Genomic DNA, 19,342 nt, shown 5'->3' on the forward strand with positions numbered 1-19,342 from the left:
GACAAAGTACATGAATATATGGAATGTTATTGTATTGTAAGAAACAATGAATATGAAGAATTCAGAAAGATAAAAAGAGACAAACTGATATAGAATGAACTGATCAAAACCTAGAGAAACTATATATACAAGGACAATAATGACGTAAACAGAGCAATAAAATGAAATGGAATGCTAGATAATTATAATGACAGCTTGTCCCTGGAGAAAAGATATCTCTCTTTTTGTTGAAGAGGTGAGGGACTGTGGGTGTTAAATGTTGCTAATACTTGTAGACTTGTTGCTTGTAGACATGGTTGATGTGTTGGTTTTGCTTAACTGGGATTGGGTTTCTTTGTTTTAAATCTTGATTATTATGGAAGCCTTATTGTTGTTTTTGTTTGTCCTTTGTTCTCAAAGAGGACCATGCGTTGGGGTGATGTCATGACTTGCAGTGTGGATTTAAGTGTGAGGGAGGGCTGTGTAAGGTGACCAACCTCACTGTCTCCTTTAGAGCCATCTGGGTCAGTGGCAAGATATATATCAGGATGACTAGAGATGGCCCTGGATGTTTAAGGCATTTGGGGTTAAGTGATTTGCCTAGGGCCACACAGTTAGTGAGATGAGATTTGACTCCAGGGCCAGTGCTCTATCCACTGTGCCACCTAGCTGCCCTTTGGATGGCTTACTGGGTAGTAGTGAAGGCTAACATTTAAAAATAAACATGATATAAAAACAAAAGGCATCAGTAAAACTTACTGTCTTCCCCATAGCTCCTCCCAACAGGACTTACCATTAACATCTATTAGACATGATAACTTTTAGTATTTGAAGAAGTGCCATATAGAAGAAAGATTAGATCTGTCCTTTTTTGGCCCTAGAGCACTGAAGTAGGAGTATATGGTAAAAGTTGCAGACACAGGGGCAGCTAGGTGGCGCAGTGGATAGAGCACCAGCCCTGGAGTCAGGAGTACCTGAGTTCAAATCCGGCCTCAGACACTTAACACTTACTAGCTGTTTGACCCTGGGCAAGTCACTTAGCCCCAATTGCCTCACTTAAAAAAAAAAAAAAGTTGCAGACAGATTTTGGGCCAACATAAGGAAAAATCTACCTTGCAATTAGAGCTATACTGAAGTAGTATAGGTTGTGTTAGGAGGTAGTAGATTGCTCCTGCTGAGACTAGATGACCACTTAGTGGGTATATTGTCATGGGGATATTATAGAGGAACAGATAGTAGGAGATAGCTTTTAACTCTGAGGTTGTGATTTTGTGAAATCTACATCTAGAAACTGACTTGGTAGGAGTTGATGATAATTCAGTTATAAATGGGACAACACAGGGACTAATCCATGGATTTGTTGGCTATAACAATATTTTTTTTTTGGCTATAACAATATTAATGGAGACATTTTGACATTGCATTTTTTATTGTGTATTTGGGAACAATTTGTTATTTTAAATAATGTTTGGATCTAAGTATATTTAATGAATGATTTCTCTAAAAACTGTATTAGCTCCTTGCCAAAAGGGTATAAGGAGCAAAATAGAAATGGAGTTGATTTGGGCAGTATTTTACACCATGAGTGAAATGGCTAGTAGATATCACCTTTTCTGATTGAATGAGAAACAAATGATAATCTGTTCTTGATAACTAAACTGCTTGTAAAAGGCCAGACACTGGTGAGAAAAAAATGTGTAAGCCTCTTAGTGTCACATTTAGTTGGATTTAAAATTGGTAAGAGTCTATTTTAAGTATAGCTTCAAATTTTCATGTTTTACCTGTTGTATAGTAGAGGGAATGTAAGTATAATAAGTATTTCTAATTTTTGCTATCTTCCCTCCCTTAAAAAATACCTGTTTTCTTCAGACTCAGCAACCTAGAGAAGATGGGGTTTTTACCTTTATTCTCCATAGTCAAGTAGTTAGCTGTCTGAATTTTTCACCTGCCAATCCAGCCCACTTGCTGTCACTGAGCCACGATGGGACATTACGCTGTGGAGATTTTACTAGGGCTGTGTTTGAAGAGGTGAGTGTCAGTGTGATTCTGTGCAGAGCTCAAATAATATTCCAGCTGCTTTATGGAATTATGTTAAGTGGTCGTTGTGACAAGCAAATTGTGAGAAAATGACCATTTCTGGATGACACTTTAAAAATGAAAGATGTTGTTTTCTTATTTTGTGGTCATATGACTACTTATTATAAGGAAGGGAAAATTAATTTGTTTGTTCTTGCTCTGGCACAAATTTGGTGGGGTTGTATCTAGGCATGAAATTGGGGCTTAATGTATTTCATCAAATAAAGGCACTTCCTAAATAGCCAAAACCTTTTAGCTAACTACTTACTAGAGTGTACAGCAACCACACTTGAAAACTTTTTTCCATATTGTCCCATGAGGGATTAAGAACATCAGACACATCTGTACCTAGTAGGCTTTTGTTCCAGTGATGTTGAGATGAAAAGTTAGCTGTTGTTGGTTATGCATTCAAATGTCATCACGTTGGGCCTTTTTGCATTCTCATTCTAGGCTTCTGAAGCTCAAGTTCTCTGTAGTTTAATCCTTGGCTGGTTTTAGCCTTGGAAGGCCACACTGAGCTCAGCCGTACTTAAGAAAAGTTTCAGGACCTATATTTGATTGGGAACACTTTGCTTTGGGTACTTATCTTCCCACTAGCATTGTAAATCATTAAAGGAGGCCAGTGAAGGATCCGCCCTTATCAAAAGGCTCCTGAATCAACTAGAAGTGTTCTCTGATTTGATCTTTGTCCATTGAGCCACATTGCCAGGTTGCATAATGCCTGATCTTTCTTCAGTACTCTTCCTTCTGTCCTTTTCCCACTATTGGCTTCTTATGGCTGCTTTGGACTTGAGAGTCTCATGATGGTTATAATCTAACCTGACTCAGGCACCAATGCTGTGCAGGAGAAATTTAGCCTCTTTCTTCCTGCTTATTGTCATCTTGTGACTGACCTCTTGCAGGTACACCTCAGTATATGGGCACTGGCTTTCCCCAGTGGCCAGTGATTATGTCTCCTTTCTCTCTTACCCCTTTTCATTGAGCAAAAGGAGCACACATGAATGAGTTGTGTTTACATTATCTTTCCCCACAAACATACCATTCTTCTGATTTTCCCTAATTCTGTGGAAGGTGCTACTGTACTTTAGCCTCCAAGATTTGAATCTGGCCTTACCTATAGTCTGGCAGGCCTTCATTTTCTCTCATTCCACATATCTATTCACTTGCCAAATATTGTCGTTTTTCTTCCTCTGAAAAATCTCTCATCTCAGCTCTGTACATATAGCCATTACTCCAGTTGGTATCTTTACCTTAAGTCTCCTTGTGTCTTTTCCAATTCGTTCTCCATGTAAATGCCAGGGTGAGAAGTGCAGGTTTTAACTTGTCACTCCTCTACTCAATAAATTTCAGTGACTCTTTATTGACTCTAGAATAAAATATTTGAACTCTATCATCTTTTTTCATTTTTAATTTTTGTGTAAGTTTTATAATGCACATAATTATTGGTACAATGGTAGGTATATTTATATCCACTTATAAATAAGTAAATATACATATATTGTGAGTGTGTGCTCAAAAAACTTTTACTTGCTATTGTTCACTAAATCAAAAGAACTGGGATCTAGCTCTTGCTTTTGGATTGTCCTTTTTTTCCTTTGGTTAAATCATGTAGTTATTAAATGCCCTATTTTCTCCCTTTTTAAAAAGGGGTTCTAATTTATGGCCAGTACTTCCTTTTCAGGGTATTAAGAAGATGATATCTTTTTTGTTGTTGTTGTTAGGGCAATGGGGGTTAAGTGACTTAACCAAGGGCATACAGCTAGTAAGTGTCAAGTGTCTGAGGCCGGATTTGAACTCAGGTCCTCCTGAATCCAGGGCCAGTGCTTTATCCACTGCGCCACCTAGCTGCCCCCAGATGATATCATTATTAAAAGTATTTATACTGTTAGCAAATTTTTATAAGTACCTAGTTTGTCCATAGAATTTCTTGGAAGAAGGACACTATAGATAACAAGCTATTTATTGCTATTAAAACAAATGTTTTTGTTTTTAGGTGTATAGAAATGAAGAACGGGATTTTTCTTACTTCGACTTCTTGGCTGATGATGCATCTACTTTAATAGTAGGACACTGGGATGCAGGTGTGGCTATAGTGGATAGACGGACATCAGGAAGTTCATATGAACAATTTTTCAATTCTAGTATGAGCTTAATAAGAACTCTCCAGGTTCACCCAGTGAATAGACATTATTTCATAGCTGCTGGTGGAAGGTAAGTTCTTCCCACCCATATTCATGTTACTTTCAGTATTTTAAACCTTGGGTATAAGGTTTTCAGTTTAGTTATCAAAGATATTTTGTCAGAAAGGAATATAACTTGAACTTTGTCATATGTCAGATGGTATTTTTTTTTTCTTGTATGACTCATTTGAAGTTCTAGTATTTCTTTGGAACTCCTCCATGAAAGTTCTGCCACTACAGAATTCATTTTGAGATATTATTTTAAATTTGTTTGGAGGGGAATTTGGGAAAGGTCAGTTGAGTCCCTGCCTTTACTCTGACTTCTTGGCTATGCTCTAAATGGGTCATCCTCAATTTTGTTTGTTTTGTTTGTGTTTTTTTTTTTGCCGGGCAATGAGGGTTAAGTGACTTGCTCAGGGTCACACAGCTAGTAAGTGTCCAGTGTCCGAGGCTGGATTTGAACTCAGGTCCTCCTGAATCCAAGGCCAGTGTTCTATCTACTGCACCACCTAGCTGCCCTGAATACCTCAGTTATTACTCTTCTTTTTCAAACTGCCTTGGATTCCCACCTTTCTAGTTTTCTTATACTAGACTTGCCTTCACATACTCCACCACCCAGGAATAGTAGCCTTCTTACTCTTCATCAAACATGCTTGCAATGCTCTCCCATATCCAGTCTGTTTGCTGGCTTCCTTTAAGACTCAGCTTAAATCATAACTTGCAAGAGACTTTCCCCCTCCCCTTGGGATTATCCTACCCTTTGACACTGAATATTATACTTTCATGGCTCTTCCCCATTAGAATTTGAACTTCTTGAGGGTAGGGATCTCATTTTTGTCTTGCTTAGGAATCCTACTGCTTAGCATCGTGCTTGACACATAGTGAGCACTTAATAGTTGTTTGTTGCTTGATCAGATGTTTGTGTTACTTTTGTACATCAGACCCTCCTCATGGAATATAAACTGTATAAACATAAGGCTGTTACATTTGTGTCTTTGTATGCCCAGTACATTGTCTTACACACATAGTAAATCCTTAATATGTTTACTGAATTTCAAATCAAACAAATGAAACATGGCTATGAATGAGTAATTTTTCTTTTCCCTTTGGCACATTTAGTGTTTTAGGAGAAATATTGATAAGGTCTAGAGAAATCATCGTTTATGATCTCAAATTTATCCCTTGCTTGAATATTAATCATTGGAAAGGTACACTCTCCTCTCACCTCTTCAGCTTGCTGAGGTTCCTTGAAGTTTCAGCTTGGGTGCCAGTGTCACAAGGCCGATTCTGAACACCTGTCTTCCCACCCTGCTCTTAATGCTCTCTCCTGAAAAATCAATCACTTTTTCTTTACTTTGTATATTTTTTTTCCTATTTATCTGTGCACATGTTGCATCTACCCAGGAGAAGGTAAGCTCCTTAGAGGCAAGGAAGTGTTTCATTTTTTCTTTGACTCTCTAGACCGTAGTGAACACTGCCTTGAGCAAGTGAGCACTTAAATTTTTGTTGAATGAATGAATGAAAGGTAGAAATATCATTTTGGTATATTTCATTTTCTTAGCCCCCACAGGATGTATTTTATCTGAAATCGGTATGGTCACCATGATATGTGCTGTCAATACAAATACAAGCACGAGAAAGATAGTCCCTGATATCAAGGAGTTTACACTTTGATGGGGGGAAGATAATACATAAAAGGGAGCTGAAAGGGGGAGGAGTAAATGTGGGGGTCATGATGGCAAAGGCCATAGACTCAGAAGCACAGTGGGAAGGGAAGTGAAGAATGGACATCATGCACATAATGGAGGTCCTCCAAGTAGTTTTTTGCTTGTGATTTTTTTTCTTCATCTCCATCATTATTTGCAAATGTAACACTAAAGTAAAGGTTAAAGGGTTCCCCTCCAAATATTCATTGTGCCCTTCTTTTGTTCTGAGCACCACGTTGGGGTTTATAAACAGTTGTTTATATGTATTATCTTTTAAATACATATTTTATATATATGAAATCTTATGTTTTTATATTATTAGTTTTTAATGTTTTGACTTTTAAAAAAATAGCTAATTACATGTATGTTACAGGGATGTTCATATTTATGATTTGCGGTACTTCAAATCTAAAGGAATAAAACCTTTGATCTCTTTTACTGAACACTTGAAGACTCTTGCTTCTGCATATTTCTCACCTGTCACTGGCAACAGAGTAGTGACTACATGTGCTGATGATAATTTGAGGTAAGTTGGGGAGGCTGTTTACCTATTATTTTGTGATAGATGCTCTGAAGATGTTGTTAGTACTTTGTTATCAAATCAGAAGTAATGATGGCATAAACTTGGGGACATTATTTGAACTATATATTTGTATATTTGAAACACACACACACACACACACACACACACACACACATGGTCTATAGATACTCCAACAAGGCCATTGTGAACTTGGGCTAGTCTAGAGGCCTAGAACCTGGGGAAGGAGAAATTAAATATGACCTTCATCCAATAGGTTGGTTGTTCTGAAGAGATCCTATTCACACTGCTACTTTTCATATAATGAATGCTATTCAGTGGGGATAAGTGGGAAGCACAGTTATTTTAGTATTGAAGGATTTAGTCAATGGAGGTACTGTGGAAGAGAGCTGGAATTGGAATCAGGAAGACTTGAGTGAGTTCAAATTCTGCCTCAGACATTTAGTTATCCTGTGCAAGTCACGTAGCTTCAGTTTCCTCATATGCAAGATGGGTAGTAATAGCATCTAGTTCTCAAATTAGTTGTGAGAATAAAATGATATAATATTTATAAAGCACTATATTGTCATCATCATCATTGCTCTTATTGTTACAGTTGCTAATACTTTGGGAAGAAATAGGGGTTATCCTTGCCAATGTGGTTCTGGAATTAAGCTCCATCCCCCCTCCCCCCTTTTTCTGACTGCCTCAATGGAGTCTCAGACCCTTAACTTAGATGTAAGAAATAGGTAAATCTGGGCTTCTCTAGTAGCTTGGCTTTGATTTCCTTCTGTAGACACTTCCTAAAAGTGTAGTTTTCAAAACATTAATTTGATATTGGAAAAAGTCCTAAGAATTAGTTTTTAGGCCATCTGTAAATATTAAATTATATGAATTCTAAATTTGAAATCTCTAGCCAGTAACTAGGTGGTAAAGTGGATAAAGTGCCAGGCCTGGAGTCAAGAAGACTTATCTTTCCAAGTTCAAATCTGGCCTCAGACACTTAATAGCTATGTGACCCTGGGCAAGTCACTTAATCCTGTTTGCCTCAGTTTCCTCATCTGTAAAATGAGCTGGAGAAGGAAATAGCAAATTATTCTAGTATCTTTGCCAAGAAAACCCCAAATGAGGTCATCAAGAGTCAGACACACTGAACAACAGCGATGACTGTAAATTAAACTATAAGACAGTTGCAGCTAAATGGAAAAGGTAACATTGGCTTTCCTTGAAAAGGCAGATAGAATAGTTGGAACTGGTTTCATTGTGCATCAAAAGATTATAAGAAACATTTCCCAGGCTAATTGTTTATCTCAACTTGATTTCTTTTTTTTTCTTTTTTTTTGGGGGGGGGTTGGGCAATGAGGGTTAAGTGAGTTGCCCAGGGTCACACAACTAAGTGTCAAGTGTCTGAGGCCGGATTTGAACTCAGGTCCTCCTGAATCCAGGGCTGGTGCTTTATCCACTGCGACACCTAGCTGCCCCCACCTTGATTTCTTAATGATAAACATAAACAGAAAGAACAACATGAAGTTAATTGTAGTTTACGTCCTAATATCTGTTGCAGAGTATAAGGGTGTAGAAAAATCTATGAAGAGCTCATGAGATCTTTCAGACTTTGGTGACTTTTTTTTTTAGATGAGGCAATTGGGGTTAAATGACTTGCTCAGGGTCACACAGCTAGTAAATGTCAGATGTCTGAGGCCGGATTTGAACTCAGGTCCTCCTGACTCCAGGGCCAGTGCTCTATCCACTGCGCCACCTAGCTGCCCCCTTTGGTGACTTTAATAGGAAAGTGAACATGTAGAAGAGAATCATAAAATTATAGATTGAGCTACAGGGGACCTCAGAAGCCAACTAGTCTAGCCATCTTCATTTTATGTGTGAGGAAACTGAAGGCAAGAAAAGTTAAATGACTTAGCAGTGCAGAATCATACTGCAAGGAAGCATCAGTGTTAAATTTTCAATATATTTCCTCTGACTCCAGAACCTGTAGTTTTTCAACTACATCATATCTGCCTCCCATGATGGAAAATATATTGGAAAATACAGTGCCTTATTAAAAAACGAAAGAGACCCAAAGCTTGTAGATTGCTTAGCTTCATGCTTATATTGTAAATGTCTTATGGATAATGAGGACCAAAAAGCATAATGAATGATGAAATTGCCAATATTTTAATGGATAGGAAACAACTAGTTACTGATACGGGTTTTAAAAAATTAGTTGGCTGTGTCTAGTCAGGTTATCAACTAGTTAAAGTAGAAGTCAAAACCAACCCTAAATTGAAGAAAGGATAATGATGAGAAGGCAGGAAATTATCGCTTTACATATACAAGCAAGCATATTGTCACCAGTAATGGAAAAAGGGAAAAACCAGTGATATGTATCGTAATGATTGGAATGACGCCACCTGCTGGAGACTTACTGTAGAAGAGTTCCGCCCATGAAGCGAAGGTCTTTGAGGGCAAGACCAGGAGTCTTTTCTTTGGCGTCAGGAAGTGACGCGGACTAGTGGGAGGAGGAAGGAAGAGACTGGCACTCGCTCTGACTCTCTTTCCTCTGGACTCTGGTGGAGAGCAGAGCTAGAAATGTGCTCTCCCTTTAATAGATAGGAATCTAGGCCTTTCCTTCTCTCTTTACCAAATTCTTATTCTCCTTAATAAACGCTTAAAAGTCTAACTCTTGCTAAAGCTTATAATTTATTGGCGACCATTCATTGGATGTTTTGGACAGTTTAGCTATAATTTTAGCCCTTAACAGTATGTACCATTACCATTTTCTACTGCATTTTAGCTGATGTAAGGAAATGGTTCCAGTGAGGAGGACATAAGAAGTCAGCAGCTGCCTCAGGCAGCAAACATTTGATATACGTAAGAGACGTGTTAACCCAGGGCAACATCAGTTTACAATAAATATTAATTTGACAAGCCTCTGACAGAGTGAAAAATGGTAGAAAATTATGATCAGTATCACCTTATAAGAGAAAGAGTGTTAGGAAAAAAGTTTGTGGAAAATTTGGCATGATATCCAACTAAGCCAGATCATCCCAAGGGATAATTTTATTTAGTTGTCAGCAGTATTGCCCTATTTTAGTGAATCTGTGATCTTATTGATATGGGTAGTCATTGCAGCTATACAGATTGCCACCCATCCGTGCCTACTCATCCTGTATAATTTCTCATCCATTCTCTCCCACATTATCACTAGGTGGGATCAGCTTGATATGCTGGGGGGCTTGTTAGAATTTTCTTGACGTCACAAGGATGCCAGTGAAGTACTTGGGCTATCTTTTGATTGTGTCCATTGTTGAGGAGCCTATTTTCTTTTTTAATCATGTTTCATTGATGACATCTTTCATATCACTTCTACACAATTCCTTGTTAGTGAGCATGACTCACTGTGTGCCTCTCCATTTTCCTTTGGGTAATCCTGAACTCTATTGTTTTAGACTAGTATTCTCTGACTCTTAGTCATACATCATCATTTGAAGACTATTGTTGTTTTGGGTTTTTTTTGGTGAGGTAATTGGGGCTAAGTGACTTGCCCAGGGTCACATAGCTAGTAAGTGTCAATTATCTGAGGCTGGATTTGAACTCAGGTACTCCTGAATCCAGGGCTGGTGCTCTATCCACTACACCACCTAGCTGCCCCTGATGGCTATTGTTATTAAAAAGACTGTTCTTTGTTTCAGAGAGAGTCCCAGGATGAATAAAAAGAACTTTGCAATTTCCAAAGGCAGTCTAACTTATCCATCTCTTTTCCCATTCAGTTTTGGATTCATCTGTGTCCAGTATATATAATATGAGTGAACATGCTCATAACATAGTCTGGACAGTAGGCATTCCTAATCTATTTAATTCTTTGGAGTGATTATAAGTCTAATTTAGGATGACCTATAATGATCTGGGCCTAATGTAGCCTGTAAAATGTAATCCCAAATAGGAGCACAGGAAAATTTTACTATCTAAAGGAAACTTCTTTTTAACTAAGACTCTGTACTGTATTTCCTGTATGATAGTGGCAAATAAAGGAAATTTATGAATGGAAATGTGGGGAACAAGTCACAGAATCAGAAAAATACATGAAAGATGTATAGCAAGAGTACTATATTGGCACACATGGAGAGTTAAAATATCTGGGTACAGTGTTTGCAGTTTAGTTAGATCTTGTATGGAGTCTATAGGGAAGGACATGGACAAGTGTGGCATAGGATGAAAAAACAGGATTCATTTCTGATCTGCCCTCCTGCAGGGAGTACTCATGTCAGGGATACAAGAGAGAGAATAAAAATGTTGAATTCTGACATTGAAAGAAAATGTAAATTAGCCACACAGCACATGGAATCTGTACATTTGTCATTTTGGTGATTCTCAGTGTAACTTAAGTTTGTTGTCTTATTTCAGTCTTAATGATGTAAATATGAAAACATTTAAAACCAGATCATGCTGTATTATCAGCCCATCTTTCTTAATTTAAAAAGAATCTAAAAAACATTTGGAGGAACTACATACAGACCTATGTTGTTTGGATTTTGTTCTTGTTTTGATTGTACCTCTATAATATTACTCATATTTCCTCCCTTCTGGTGGGGAGCATGCATGCTGCACATATTCTGATACTACTATATTCCATGACAGTCAGTGCTTGTCAGTGTAGTACATGGAGGGCTGGCCTTGAAGTCAGGAAGAACTGAGTTCAAAACTTGCATCTGATACCCTAGTATGTGATCATGACCACCATTTAGTGTCCTAGGGAACTAATGTTAAAGCTGAATGACTTACTGATCTGCATCAGTGGAGGGAGTTTCCACACCAGGGAATACCTTGTATAGGAGGTCTAGATCAGGGGTCAGCAAACTACTGCCCTGAGACCAAAGTCTATTTTTGTGTCTCTTGGGAGCTGAGAATGACTTTAACTTTTTAAATTGCACTTAAGCATTTTTAAAAAAATTCTTAGCCTTTTACAAAAACTTCATAATTTGCAGAAACATGGTTTAGAAGAAAAATAGACTCTAGATTTCCTTGGCTGAAACAAATGTGAAAATGTACTAGTGTGTTATAGTACCATAATACTATCCATACACGTGGGTAAGGGAATAGGCATTAGGGCAGTGGTTCTTAACTTTTTTGGTCTTGGGACCCCTTTACACACTCTAAAAATCATTGAGGAATCCCTGAAGAGCTTTTGTTTATGTGGGTGATAGCTATTGATAGTTTCCATATTAGAAATATAAATATCTTAGCATGATTTACAAAAATGGTTTTGACCCCATAGATCCCTTGAAAGGGTCACTTTGAGAACCACTGCATTGAAGAATCCTTGAAACAAATCTTTGTTAAGAGGGGTCTTTTACCTATTGTGTGAGTCCCCTAACCTCTGAGTTTCAGGATAATAATGCTTGTATTACTTATGGTACAAGCTTGTGTGACACATGGGAGAGGCTTTATCAACTTGATAAATGCTGAAATGCTAGCAAAATGTGAATACGATTTGTCCATTTATGAGGCATTCATGAATGTAATAAATGTAAGAAATTAGAATAGAATTCCAAAGCAGTTAAGAGAAAAGTCTTAAAGAGAGAGCTTTGTTTTCTCATTCAAATAGTATTCAGTCATTTGCTAAGCACATATATGATTACTATGCTCTTTTTTCCTTATTTCTAAGACCTTGCATGGAGATTCTAGAGTCAGATATTTTCAGCAGTTATTAAGTGATAGTGTTGGTTACTGTTTATACATCTCTCAGGGTTATATGTGAAATGGGGAGAATACAAGCACTGACTAATTCAGGATTGTCAGGATCACAAGAGAAGTAGGTGAATGTTGTATAACATATAACCTTAAAATTGTATGTAAAATGCTAGCTGCTTGTTATTACAATACACCTAGAGATAAATCAGAAGGAACATGGATTAATTGGTTGTTTATTTTTAAATTGCAGAGTCTTTGACACTAGCTGTATGTCTTCCAAGATTCCTTTGCTGACCAGAGTCAGGTAAGTTATAGTATGTCAGGTAATGAATGCCATTGCAGAATTGTTAAAGTATGCACATTACCATCTGATTCTTCAAGTTTTAAAAGGCATATAACAAGTGACTTAGTGTCTTCAGTATGCTATAGGCTATCTAGATATGGTTCTTGATTCTAGGCTTTCTGGCCCCCTCCTCCAGTTAATTTGTATTTAACTTGCTTGCATGTGCGTGTGTGTTTGCATGTGTGCACTTGTGCATGTGTTGTTTTGCTCCCCTCCCCCAACAGAATGTTATCTCTCCTTTAGTGGAGAAAATGTTTTAGGTTTTTTGTGTTTCTTTCCCTACCCCTAGGATTGTGACTTGCAGGTTTGCCTAGTAAGAGTGTATGTTTTGAGCATTTGTGTGGTTCACAGTGTTTTCTTGCTAAGAGAGTCTGTGTGGTGTAATGGGTAGAGGGATGGGCTTAGAGTCAGGAGGACCTATGTTCGAGTCCTGCTTCTGATGCTTACTAGCTGTGGAACTGGGCACAAAGCAGACCCTTAACCACTCAGTGTCCCAGGCTGAACACTTTGTTAACAGACACATTGCCTTGGACCTGCATTAGTGGAGGAAAAAAAAAAGAATTGGAGTAAAATTCAAAGGCATATTTGGGGGAAAGTCTGAAAGAGGAAACTTTAGATTGCATTTATTTGTTTAGAAGGCCTTTTTTTTTTTTTTTGCGGGACAGTGAAGGTTAAGTGACTTGCCCAGGGTCACACAGCTAGTGTCAAGTGTCTGAGGCTGGATTTGAACTCAGGTCCTCCTGAATTCACAGCCAGTGCTTTATCCACTACGCCACCTAGCTGCCCCAATTAGCAGGCACTTTTATACTTGTATGTCTATTTCTGTGTGCCTTTTCCTTTTTCCTAAGATCTACTGTGAATGGCTATTCTGGAGCTGGTATTTTCTGTAACTCTTGAATAGCGCTTTGTGCCTCCTGGTTTCGTACTTTTAAAAAGGGTATTTATTAAGGACCTTGGTATGGAATGAGAAAATGCCACATTTCTTTACCCTAGTCCCAAAACTATTTACATTTTTAAAGTCACGCCTTGTATAGAAATTCTACAATATAGGAATACTAAGCATTAAATTGACTGAGTAGTCATTTTAAACACTTGGTTAAGGTTATCTTGAACCACTGTTATGACCAGAGAGCTCTTACTCTATGACCTGAAGTAAAGTAAGTCTCCCAGAAGAGGCAGGTATTCACAAAAAAAAGTGTGGCTTTTGTTCCTAATTGAGGACAATACAAGTCACTATAATAAGAAATGTGACAGAGGATGACTCCCTGGCAGCAATGCTCTCTGCCCCCACTTATTATATCTTTGAATATTTTCATTTTATTACTTGACATGCTTACCTCCTTTGAAAAATACTCTTTTTTGATTAGGCATAACAACAACACAGGACGGTGGCTGACCAGATTCAGAGCTGTCTGGGATCCAAAGCAAGAAGACTGCTTTATTGTTGGCAGTATGGCTCGTCCAAGAAGCATAGATGTATTCCACGAGAGCGGAGAACTGGTACACTCTTTTATTGATGAAGAGTGCCTTGCCTCTGTTTGTTCCATCAGTGTCATGCATCCAACTCAGAATATCTTGGCTGGGGGGAACTCTAGTGGGAGAATCCACGTTTTTAAGGGTTAAAAAAACTAAGCTTTTGCTTTGACTAGATTCGATTCATTCGATTTAGGTGGTGCCCAAGGAGCAATGATTTCTAGTCTGGTAAGACAGTAAGTTGCTTTATAAATATAACGCCAAAATGAGCAGTATGCACTTTCATTTCTAGGGAGAAGCAATAGAAATCTGGAGAAGTTTTTTTTCCTAAAAGTTGATGTGTTTGAAAATTTTGGGGGCTGATATATGTAAACTTATAAAATGTTCAGAGGTACTAAAATGTTTTAAATGACCAGTATTAAAGTTTTTGTGGCCTAATTGATATTTACCTTTTTTTTGGTGGGGCAATGAGGGTTAAGTGACTTGCCCAGGGTCACACAGCTAGTAAGTGTCAAGTGTCTGAGGCCGGATTTGAACTCAGGTCCTCCTAAATCCAGGGCTGGTGCTTTATCTACTGTGCCACCTAGCTGCCCCCCCCCCATTCCTTTATTTAATAAGGGTGATTGAGCAACCTTTTAAAATAACCAATCTGAGTGGGTTGGGAGTTCAGATTATGTGCCTGTGGCCATTTGTTTATTAATGTTGTTTAATTTTTTAAAAAATTTTGATACTTTGCATATTTATATCACCTACATTTCCTGTTTTCTTCTCAGAATTTTTCTTTGTAGAACCTGTTGGAGAATAAGCTAGGCTGAGTAGTTGCTGGTTCAGATTCCTTTCTGGTGGCTACATTTTTAAAGTCAGTGTTAGTGTCCAATCTTCCCATGGGATTTATACGGCCAAGTGTCCTTGTTTTGGCTATTCTGGCTTGAGGCTTTTTTTGTTTACTTCTTTGTTTTCCTCATTCAGTGTATCCTTGTCTTGTCTGTGGTAACATTTAAGAATACCTTTCTGAGAATCCAGGGGAAAGTTGAGTAGTTTTGGCACTGCTGGGTGCCATGGATAGACCAGAGCCAAAGCCCAAATCGAATCGATGAGTAGTGAGTGGCCTATGAATGCAGGGGTGTGTGTGAGATACCTGAGTTTTAATTGCCAGGTGTCTCCTTCCCCATAGTCCTTCCCAGATGGAGTAGTACATGCTCCTAAGTCCCAGCTCCCATATATATTCCTTGAAACAGCATAGGCAGGGCCTTCAAGGGAATGCTAGGTTGTTAGCATGTTTCATAGAATTTAGACCTTGAAAGCGCCTTGGAAATCACCTGATCTGATCTCATCTTTATAAAGATGAAGAAATTGGGGCTCAAAGAAGTTGACTTGCCCTCAGGTGGAACTGGAATTTGAACCCCGTTTACTCAGCTGAATACCAGGAACCACAACCATCATCTCAAAATACTGCAAAGCATCGTGGCCTTCACTGCATTCCAGGTGGAATGACATTTTCTATTCTGCCATTTACAGTCTTGGTCCATTCTCTGTGCTTTTTATTATTCTTCATTCACTGCTTGGAGCAGTGGAAGGAAGAGAGGGTATTTCCTTGGCTTATATAAAACCCTGTGTGTTAATTTTTATCTTAGTCATAACCAGATGTCATCAGAGTCAGGTGCCCTTTCTCTGAAGTTGCTAGCAGCTGTTGCTGGCAAGGCCATAAGGTAAGCTACGGGTGAGAAAGGGGAACTACTATACTTCTTCATTTGAACCTGTTAGGTGTGAAGTTCCACTTAGAAGATTTTTTGGCAACATTGTTTTGTTTTTGTTTTTTAATTTAACATTTTTATTTTATTTATTTATTTTCAGTTAAAAAAAAATTTTTTTTTGCAACATTGTTAGCAGACCTAGAATTTAAAAACAAAACCAAAAAACCAAACCCACTCATTTTCCATGATATTTAAATATTTATTTAATTTTAAAAATAGTCTTCATGGCACCAATGATTTTATGATAACTACATACTACAGATGTAGAAAAAGGTACATCAATTGAAGGAAAAATGTAACTGAATATTTGGCACATGAAAGGTTAACAACTATTTTTATGAAACTAAGAAATTCACATTTGCTGTAGTTTAAACCTTCTACTGCTTAGAGACGCAGTACGTACGCTACTCTTTAGTAAGAGTTTTGTTTCCTGTGATGGACAAAGCTCAGGAAACCAATGCTTTTTCTATAACGAGATAAAACTAATTGGAAGAGGAAATTGAGATCTTGGGGAACACATAAGAAAACTGCGTTAAAAATACGACCAACACCAAGGTGTGGGAAGAGACACGAGATGACATTAGTGAATGACAAAGGAGGTTTGTTATTCAATCTCTAGTTCAAAAGTGAATCTAGTGAAAAAATTCTGTCCATCGTTTTTGGGTTAAACTCTTCTTTAAAACAAAAACAATTCAGTGGACAAAATCTCACAATCAAAAGTGGTATAGCACTATTTGTACCTACCATTAGGACTCTAGACACAAGTAACACGTTAGAAAATGAAATACTGCATCTTTAATGGGGAATGAAAACGGTCTGATTTGAGACTATGACTTGCTGCATAGAAACACCATGTTACTACAGGCTGAGGTAGGAACACTACACTAAAAGTTAATCTGCTATGTTGCATAAGACAGTAGATATCCATATTAAAACCAGCCCCCTCACTCCAGGCAGCCTCTTCTCACATTGTCTACTTTTCTTTTGTAGTCCTATGCTAAAAGCTTTCTTACAAGTGGCAGCGACTCATTGTAAAGTGAAACCAAACTTTTATTCAGTGACCCATATTTTCTCCCATCGTTCTTGCTCTGTTGGCCACCCTGTCCAGAGGTCATTGCTGAAAAAGGTGTTTCTGGCAAGGAGGCTCTGGAACAATCCATTCTATTAGATCATCCTATTCTTTTGGGTTCAGGCATCTTTTGTCTAGTGTGGGCTTATGGTCCTCACATAACACAAGGTTTCCAAGGGGAAATGGCCACAGGTATATCAATACCTCCTGCTCCTAGCATGTAATTAGGGCTGCCAACCTATTGGCAGGAGACGATTTTTAATGTTATAGATGAAAAAGCATCTTTCATAAAAAAACAATAAAATGGTATTTTTAAAATTAGCTTGTGCAATAGCCTTGGTTTTGTTTAAATCATGGATCCCATTTCATTTGCTGGTTGGGCTGAGTATGTGGCTAATGGGGGAAGATCTAACTTGAAAACTGCTTGTTCTGCTCCCCCTCTAAGGGTAACAGCAGCTGCCATCTGAATTTTGTCTCAGGAACATAGCCACTTAGAGTCTTCCTTAATAAGGTTGGGTAAGCCCCATATAACTTAGAAATCTCTCCCTGAGATGAAAGCAAGATCTTGTGCCTTTCTGAGCATACGCCTTCCCTGCATGTTCTTAGGCAGATGCTGCTGAGGCTCCCCTCAGGGAGGATATTGGGCCTTCGTTTTCATGAAGAAGAGAATGGCCCTAAAAGGCCGAATTCCAGCATTGACTCCATGCTATTTAGTCCAGTTCTTTTACCTTCTAGACTTAGAAATCCCCCTCGGCTGATTCTTCTGGCCTCCTCCATGGATACTGATGTTGGAATTCTGTATTTCTGGAAGCTTTTCATCCTCAGGATCAATTTCTTCCTTGAACCATTTTGTAATCAGATTCTATTTGCTCACTCCACAAAGTAAAAAAAAAGAAAGATGATTAACAAGACGGCATTTGGTTCTTAAATTATACATTGTGAAAGTGTCCTTTTCGGGTGGGTACAAAATATGTACCACTGAATCAAAGGTCTTTCAGGTAACTAAACTATGGTTGCTGCTACCTATGCTTTTGCCTGAAATTCCTGAATGGGCAGTCCTCGGCCAGTAACTTCATTTGCCTTAGTACTTTAGTACCTCTGGACCAATAAAAAAGGCTTGAAGCTTGGGGGAAAAAAATCCACAGATGATTTGAGTTCATGTAACAAGATATACCCTGGCGTGTGCCAGGCTCTAGTCTAAGGGAACAGACTTACCCTACCCCTGCTGCTGCTGCTGCTGCTGTTTCGATGGCCCCTTCAGATGCCCACACTCTGCTCAGATTTGAAAAAAAGAAAAGGAAAAAAAAAATAAATCCAACTCAGACCAGTTGCTTAGGGGGGTCAGGTACGTGAATCAGCTTTCCAATCTATTCAAAGCAGATGTCTGTTAATGAGAAAGTTCTGTGTGGGAAGGGAGCCCAAGCAGTTCCGCTTTTCAGAAACTGCTTCACCCCAGACACGTTCCTCTGAGGCTGCCATGGCCAGTCTGCTAGCACTCAGTAGCACCATTACAGAGGCTCCTGCTAGTCCTTAACTAGTGTCCCATCTGCCAGGTGACACTAATGGAATAAGCATTAGTTGTAATAAAATAAATTCTTTTATTTGATACTTTCAAAATAATATACATGTCTATGAAAATCAAAATTCAAAACCAGAAATTATCCTGCAAATTGGAAAGATGAAAAACAGAACCGCAGAGTCTTTCTTGAAAGAACTTCGGAAGAAAATGAGTTTCCCCAGTTTATTTAGGCAGGACTCAAGCCTATCCCTTTCTTCTCCCGGGAAACAACCCTCCTAGGCTGCAGTGTACTTGGAGTCATGAGAGGAGGACTTATTATATGTGCCGATGGTTCCGCGATGGGTCCCATTGCTGGGAACGAGTAGCAGGTATCTCCTCGGTCCACCTGGCTAGTTAATGGGAGGAGTCATACCTTCTCAGGTGTCAATGAGCAGGCTCACGACTGAGCGGATTTTGCAGGCAAACCATCGCCTGAGGGGATAAAAGTATTGATAATGGAACTGTTCAAATTCAGGGGTCTGGCGGATATCACGGAAAAAGGCAATGTCAAGGTCAGACTCGGTAAGGACGATCAGGAGGAGGAGCAAAACAAAGAGGAGTCCCACAGTCACAAGGAGCAAACGGAGGACACTTAAAACAAACTTATTCACCTGTTCTGCCTCTGGCCCGTTGTGGCCTTGACACAGGGCCTTCAGCTCACCCCCCAGTGCCTCCACTTCTGCTGTGGTGGGGGTGCTGGCTTCCGATTCCTTCTCCTCTTCAATGCTGCAAGGGGCCCCATTGATCTGCCTTGAGAGCAGCATCAGCTCCAGGCTGTGCTCTGCTACAGGGGTGGGCAGCACACTGTCTGCTGGGCTGTAGGCCTCATCTGCTATCACTGCCACCCTCTCACTGCTGTCTGCCCGGCCACTCCGCACATGGGGCAGGAAGGTATCACTATGGGAGGTTGATCGAACTGGGGTTGAGTGGGCACTGTCCCGAAGGGATTCCAGACCTGTGGGCAAGAAGAATGTGGAGGAGTTATCATTTGAGGGA

The 19,342-nt window shown here is 39.0% G+C and overlaps 2 protein-coding genes across 15 annotated transcripts in view; one reads left to right on the top strand and one right to left on the bottom strand.

The window, feature by feature from the left end:
- Nucleotides 1-14,480, top strand: part of WDR76 (WD repeat domain 76) — a 41,393-nt gene extending 26,913 nt beyond the window's left edge. For 8 of the 9 annotated variants that reach the window (XM_043985622.1, XM_043985623.1, XM_043985626.1 and 5 more), the window contains exons 9-13: nucleotides 1,849-2,007; nucleotides 4,049-4,266; nucleotides 6,315-6,467; nucleotides 12,400-12,453; nucleotides 13,860-14,480. In XM_043985622.1, the coding sequence (XP_043841557.1) occupies nucleotides 1,849-2,007; nucleotides 4,049-4,266; nucleotides 6,315-6,467; nucleotides 12,400-12,453; nucleotides 13,860-14,115 (840 nt within the window). In that variant the 3' untranslated portion in view covers nucleotides 14,116-14,480. The remainder of the gene's footprint in view (nucleotides 1-1,848; nucleotides 2,008-4,048; nucleotides 4,267-6,314; nucleotides 6,468-12,399; nucleotides 12,454-13,859) is intronic. The other variant, XM_043985628.1, reaches the window with a different exon arrangement.
- Nucleotides 14,481-16,946: 2,466 nt separating this feature from the next.
- FRMD5 (FERM domain containing 5) overlaps nucleotides 16,947-19,342 on the bottom strand; it is a 382,316-nt gene continuing 379,920 nt past the window's right edge. For 2 of the 6 annotated variants that reach the window (XM_043988498.1, XM_043988497.1), the window contains exons 14-15: nucleotides 18,958-19,301; nucleotides 16,947-18,778 (exon numbers count right to left, since the gene is read on the bottom strand). In XM_043988498.1, the coding sequence (XP_043844433.1) occupies nucleotides 18,731-18,778; nucleotides 18,958-19,301 (392 nt within the window). In that variant the 3' untranslated portion in view covers nucleotides 16,947-18,730. Of the gene's footprint in view, nucleotides 19,302-19,342 lie in introns of all 6 variants that reach the window. The other 4 variants (XM_043988496.1, XM_043988495.1, XM_043988499.1 and 1 more) reach the window with 3 other exon arrangements.

This window comes from Dromiciops gliroides, chromosome 2, assembly GCF_019393635.1.
Source record: "Dromiciops gliroides isolate mDroGli1 chromosome 2, mDroGli1.pri, whole genome shotgun sequence".
NCBI classification, from domain to species: Eukaryota; Metazoa; Chordata; class Mammalia; order Microbiotheria; family Microbiotheriidae; genus Dromiciops; species Dromiciops gliroides.